Raw genomic sequence first — 6,790 nt, 5'->3', positions numbered from 1 at the left:
GTAATGTTATTATGTGTTAAAAGAATATAGTCTCTAAGAACATTAAGTAATATTGTTCTACGTAGAAATATTTTATTTAACCCCTCTCAAAGTCTTTTAAATCCATTCACTGATCATTTCTTATTTTTTATATTTGTATGTTATATATTATATATTTTTATCTTTCCTTCGATATCTCTCTTTATTTATCTCTTAATTAACGCTCTTGAATTATCTATTTTACATAGGCTACACACTACATGTTTAAATTCCGTAAATATCCGACAATCATTCCAGTAAAGCTTTGACTTCGTGAATCTCTATATAGTTTTAGGCCAGTAGGTGGCGGTAAACGAACGTCTTTTATGAGCTAGGCTATTATCGAGTCAACTGATTCGCTAAAAACACCAAATCATTCAGTTTAAAGTATGGATCTGAACGAAACGATTCGTTCACTTATCGAAACACCATTAATTATATCTTCTTAAGTTCCACCTAAAATTAAACCTATTTCATCTCATGTGAGTAAACATCATTTTAATGATATTTTCTCAAAGGTGCTGTAGGCCTATAGTCTTTTTAATTAGCATATTATAAGATTCCTCTTTAAAACCAGCAGTCGAGCAAGAATCCACAACAATAATCAGAATCACATCTTAAAGTTCGAAAAAGCAATAAGCAAACAGCAAAAAATCGATTACAGCGGTCACATTTCTAATGGCCTCATCCACACCAATTAGATGAAATCAAGAGTGATTATGAAAACTGAAACAGCAGCGCGCTTGTCACTCTAAATCGCCGCTTTCCTCCTTGTCAGAAGTGTTCAGCGGTAAGTCATATGTCAGGATAGCACCGGTTCGACATGCCAGCGGTGTAATGCTGTTACGACACGACACTGTTGTGACGCACCCACTGGGAGTGATGACTGTTCATTTAACGCAGCGTGAGTTCAAGATCACTTTCTCTCCAGTGCACATTTAATGGACAGGTACAGAGACTGAAGCTCATCAAAAGTGATGGCATAATGCGAGGGGAATCTCGTCTTTAAAAGAAAATTAAAGTGAAACACATTAAAAACTATAAACTTTAAGAACTGTAGATAATAAATACACGTTAAAATGATAGAAATTCAAAATATCATTGTGTATACGGTTATGCACCTTTGATGTGTAAACAATATTATCAGGCAGCTCATTTCACGAAATAGTAGCGTTTACCATTCTGAAAAGTTTTTTTTCTTTCAAACTTCCCTCAGACAAATAATCTGTTACTTACGTTTCATTGTGCAATTTAACAAATGTTAATAAAATGCATTGTGCCATATTAAGCTAAACATAAATATTTGAATATATGTTGGAATATAGCAATTCCTTTAAAAAACAACGGAACTGAGTCATTACTAGCCTTGTCCAATGTGTTTTTCTAAAGAAAATGTGTACATTTGCTAATACAGCAAAGAGAAGTTGGAAACACAGAGTGCATATGGATATAGGTCAAAAATCTATCCTAATGGTGAACATAGAAAATAAAGTTAAGTTAGACTTTTGATGTGTCCTAAAAATACCTTCAATAACACAAAGTCAGATTTTCTTTGTCAACGTCATTGTTTATGTTTATTGGGGAAATAAAGGGCGCCCTTTTCGAGCAGCGACTCAGGAATCGTGTTTTTTTTATTTTTTTTACAGAGGTCGAAATTACAGTACAGGCCTGCAAATTACACCAATTTCACAAATTAACAACTTAAAATATAGTATCTAAAATGTATTAAGGATCAAATTTAATTCTTAAAATTATTTTAAACGCGTTATGGTGTAGACTAGGCCTATATTTACCTCCTCTGTTGGCACAATACGTGTGTAAAACAATAAAAAACGAAATTCTCCGAGGCTAAGAAGAACAGTCTAAAACAAAGTGATAATCGATTTTGTGTTAGATCACTGACAAAGGTCTGGTTTAGTTAAAGAGCAGTGTGTATGAAACTGCCTTTGCTGCGCTCATGCATTAGCAGGCTGTGGACGACAGGCGCTGAAATCGTGTTAATAAGTGGAAGGGGTAGGTTACAGAACACTGCCGATTCACGATCGCGCAAATACTCAAGGACAGGTCCCTTTGGCCTCGGTGCGCTTCCGGTCCCATGCACAACCGCAGAAGGCCGCATCTTACCAGTGAAGACCAGAGACCAGTCTCATTTAGGAGATTATCACTCCAATCAATAAACGTTAGAATCGTGACACAACCCTTCAATACATAAAAGTGTGGCCGAGAAACTCGTGTTGGCATGTACACGTGCTAGGCCCTGTTTACTAACAGTAATAGCAACCACTGAGGCTTTTGTTTTGGACCATCAATACTGCGCAGTTATTTTAAATCCTTTAATGGTTATTAAATGATTTGCATGTGATATCTGAAACAAAAGCAGTAAAAAAAAAACCTGACCTCTGCAGTACACATTTGGTCTATGAATAAACCAGAGCACACAGTTTGTTCACGTCAAAGGCCTCTAGAAATTTTTGCCGCATTATTTTGAAGAAAAAAAAACGTTTTCCTCGAGTTTTCCTTTAAAACAGTTTGAAACGAAATTGAATGAGTAATGTGAGCATATGTTTGGCAGAAAAAAACAGAGATGGTCATAGATATATGTTTAATTATAAAGACATATAAACAATATACAGTATGAAACTCGTGTCGCAACATGATCAAATGCTTTGTAGGCTTGATCAAGTATATTCTTCACAGTTGTACAATACAATCAAGTGAATTGCGCAATAACAAAAACAACATCTTTTTAGGCCAAACATTTGAGAATGTTACACCGTTTTTCCTAATACACTGGTGGAGGTGAGGCAGTTCTGCTTATGTTTATTCATTTCTGGCAAACACAATTGTTGTCTTTGGGCAACTGCAGCAAATTGCATAGTTCACCAATAACGCTGAAACCGAACGAGAAAAGGTTTGACTTCAGAAATAATCCTCCGCAAACTGTGAACCAGAAACATGGAATTTCTGTTATGTTTGTTTGTTTGTTTTCACACAAATAATCACTTGTAATCCTTAATTTAGGATAAAAGTGGAAAGGCTTTTAAATTTGAGGTGTTTAAAAGCTTATTCCAGTAATACTGTGCCCCTCCGTTATTTATTTACCATTATTTGTTGTATTAACTAATAAACCATCGTAGATATTTAGACACGTAGCAGGGGTTTTAAATCAGGCCTAAGACCATTCCCAACAAAACAATGCGAATTCAGACCAACAAAAGGATGAAGCAGGAAGAGTTCAGGACGCGGAAGTCAAGGCTTGTCGTTGCAGTGTTTGAACAGGTTGGACGTTGTCCCGGAGAACGAGCTGCATTTCTCCGCGCAGGTGGCCAGTGCCGTGCTCGAAAACGGATACACGGCCGCCTGTCCGAAAGGCGCGAGCCCGGTGGGAATCGGTGAAGTTATAGTCTGTCCTTGGTTTAGATAAGCCACCAACCGGCGCATTTCCTCCAGTGCCTGTGCCTGCATTAGGATGTAGTTTTTTGCAAGAAGCAAAGTTGCGATTTTAGAGAGTTTTCTCACTGACGGACTGTGCGCGTAGGGGATCACAGACCTCAGGCCGTCCAGCGCGTCATTGAGGTCGTGCATTCGTCTTCGCTCGCGCGCGTTGATGCTCAGCCGGAGAGATCTCTGCTCCTTCGGCTTCTTGGCGAGATTGCTCGGATGCTTCTCTTCGTCGAAGCCCGTGCCTCTCTTACGAGACTCGAGGTGGTCGAAGCCGTCGTCTTCATCGCTAGTCTGCTCTCCGCCACTTTCGTTCGACTTTCCCGATTGACCGGAGAGGAAATCCGCGGCGGGTGTGAGGGAGTAGCGGCCAGGACTTCCAGCACCATGGCCAGCGCCGAAGCCGAAGGCGGACTGTCCGTAGCGCTGCGTCAGGTCCAGCAGGGTGTCGTTGCTGATCGATTTCAGCAAGTTTTCTTCGCCGATATTCATTTTGGTGAAAGGAAATAAAACTAAAACAAAAACGGACCGGATGGGAAACTTTCGCGCGCGCTCTTGAAAGCTTCCTCGCGCTGTCTTCTTTCTTTTCTTTCGTTGGTGTTCTCCAAAGAGCTGCTGGAAATTAAGTCACTTTTTTTGATAGAGGTCTTTCTTCCTCTATCACGTCGAGCACTCGTACAAGTGCTCTTCCGCGCAAACGGTGATGTTGCGTGCACTTTAGGCGCCTCGTCTGAATTTGCGCGCGTTCTTGAAGTGCGTCTTGCCCTTGCCCTTGTCCTGGGCAGATTGAGACTCGCGCGCAGTCCTATTTGTGAGTGAGTGAGTGAGTAAGAGCGCGAGGCCCCGCGGGATTATCACTCTGTCCAATCAGGAGGGCGTTTTAATTAAGAAGATTAGAAACTGGCATGCTTCTAAATTCAACTGTAGCAATGATAACTGCTGAACAAATGATGGCATAATGTAATTCATGGCCGGCACACTGTAGTGAATAGCCTCTGTACCTAATATTCTGTAATATTCCAATCAGTTACACCAAATTAAAGCAGTATTGCCGTAACGGAATGTTTCTTTTTAGCTAACTAATGATCAAAACAACTTCTTGTATAGCATACACTTGCAGCCTTGTGAACTAATTGGGTAACAAATGTAGGATATCTCTTAAGTAATATAATTATTAAAGACGACCGCTGAATTCATTTATTGTTATTGAACCGTGCAATAAAAACTACACAGAGGTTCAGTTTGTAATCCTAAAACTGGAGCAAAATTAGCATTTTCCAGCAATTGGTTCCCTCAGATATTTTCTATAAAATGGTGGTTTGGTCTTAAAAGTAAAGAAAATAAACAAGCTATGATCTGTGGTGAATATTACTAGAAAAGACACAAATAACATGGAAGTCCATGTGTGAATTTAAAGAAAGTAAGTTGCAGCATAAGGACTACAACTACCATAAGGAGCAAAGCAGGAATTCTTCACTGTCAGTACTTAACTGTACTGTAGAACAGTTTTAAGTCTCCTTCTATCATTTTAATCACAGACCTCATTTGACACATCAGCTGTGTTAAAAACCTATAGGAAATTCCCTAGGGAACCAATGGAAGTTCCGGTTGGCCAAAAATTGAAGCCATGACTAAATTTGGCAACAAATGGCAATATTTTCTCAAAATTGACACATCAGTATTTTTCTTTTTACCATGCAGGCTAAACTCTGTTTCTTGTTGGACACGGAGGAAGTGAATGGGGGGAGAGCACGTGCTGTGAGAGATTAATCGCATCGTCTGGATGAGGCCCAAAAGTGAGCTTCAACACCTACAGCCAAAGTCCAAGGCCGCTTTACCTACAACATATGTGAAGATGAGGACATTTTCCTGGGTTTTTGATGGCTGGTAAAAACTCAACGATGATTGTTTAAGGACGAAGTGGCCTTTCTGGTAGTTAATAACACAGAACTATACAATTCAGTCGTCCTGGAAAGCAGTTCTTACTATGTTACAGAAACAAAAACATTTATTTCAAAGCTATTAAACAGGATGCAATCATTAGTTGTGTAAACTCTTTATGATGGGGAAAAAAATGAGTTAGGGCAATCAGTCAACAAACGAAGAGATTGACCGCTCAATGACACAGACCGAATGCAAAGATGATGCACCGCCATCTAGTGTTCGTTTACGAAAAGTACAATTCCAAAACCAGACAAAATATCAGCGGAGAATGATTAAAGTTCCCCTATTATGGATTTTTGAAAATTACGTTTCATGCGGTGTGTAACACAGCTCTAAGTGAATGAAAACATCCTGAAAAGTTTTAAATTTGAAAGTGCACCGTGTATAAAGTTATTGTCTCTCAAAAGGAAGAGTCGACTCTGAATCATTGAAACGAGTCGTTTTTAAAACTAATCCCAAGCCGTTTCATGTTGATGTCAACATGAAATATTAGCATATTGCCCGCCCACTTGTTGGTCTTTTCGCGTTGGTCTGAATGAAAATGCAAATTCATTCTTTGCCACTAGGTGCCGCTTTTGGAACGGTAAAAATAGCTGTTTCCCCGGTAACGCATGATGGAATGAAAATGAGACCAATTGGACCAATCACCGCAGATTAGCGTCGCAAAGGAGGGGTTTGGAGAAATGAATGGTTGAGCGAATCGTTTGGGAGTCGTCGAGCAAGTAAGGTAAAAAATAAATGCATATTATAAGTCAATGAAAGTGTTTTTTGACCTTGCATGCATGTCAACCTGTTGATGGGGACTCCCAAAACCAAAATATGAACCTTTCATTACCCATAAAAGGGGCACTTTAAGATTAAGGAATAAAGTTAACACTAATAAAATATTTAATGCTGATAATAATCTTAAGTGTTATTAAGAAAGCATCAAATCTTAAGTTACCTCCTGTAAATCTTATTTAAAGAATTATCCTTCGATATTTGTTCAGTATTCCGTATTCCCTCTGCCACAGGCCTGTGATAATGACACATCCCTCCCGGATGTTGTATGCCTGTAGTTATGTAACACCGTGGTCCTGTGAGGCATGACATTTCGTTCCACTGTATGTCCCCACATGCAGCAGAATTACAATAAAGCTCAACTTGAACTTGAACTTGAACTTGTATTCAATTCAGTAATGTTGAAGATTATATAAAGATTTTAAAGTGGTTACAGAACTCAGTTTTTATTCCAATTCAGTGTTACATTAGGATCACTGAAAGTTTATTATAGTTTTTAGTAATATTTTGAGTTAGTTTTTATTTTTAATTTCATTTCATTTTTTAAAGATTTAGAAATTGTTTTTATTAGATATTAAAAATATGTCTATACAGTCTTTTATAAATG

At 38.6% G+C, this 6,790-nt stretch overlaps 1 protein-coding gene across 1 annotated transcript; it reads right to left on the bottom strand.

The window, feature by feature from the left end:
* Positions 1 to 2,639: 2,639 nt before the first annotated feature.
* LOC107657004 (class E basic helix-loop-helix protein 23-like) lies at positions 2,640 to 4,226 on the bottom strand. Its single transcript, XM_016444979.1, has one exon. The coding sequence runs from the start codon at positions 3,949 to 3,951 to the stop codon at positions 3,268 to 3,270; it is 684 nt and encodes a 227-aa protein (XP_016300465.1). The 5' UTR covers positions 3,952 to 4,226; the 3' UTR covers positions 2,640 to 3,267.
* Between the last annotated feature and the right edge of the window lie 2,564 nt (positions 4,227 to 6,790).

The sequence above is a fragment of the Sinocyclocheilus anshuiensis genome, unplaced genomic scaffold (assembly GCF_001515605.1).
Source record: "Sinocyclocheilus anshuiensis isolate Anshui unplaced genomic scaffold, SAMN03320099.WGS_v1.1 scaffold1453, whole genome shotgun sequence".
In the NCBI taxonomy this organism is placed as follows: Eukaryota; Metazoa; Chordata; class Actinopteri; order Cypriniformes; family Cyprinidae; genus Sinocyclocheilus; species Sinocyclocheilus anshuiensis.
Note: the sequence above shows the minus strand (reverse complement) of the source record. Positions and strands in the feature narration are given on the sequence as shown.

Coding starts and splice junctions, on each gene's coding strand:
- LOC107657004 (XM_016444979.1), bottom strand. CDS start 3,951: ATGAATATCGGCGAAGAAAACTTGCTGAAATCGATCAGCAACGACACC.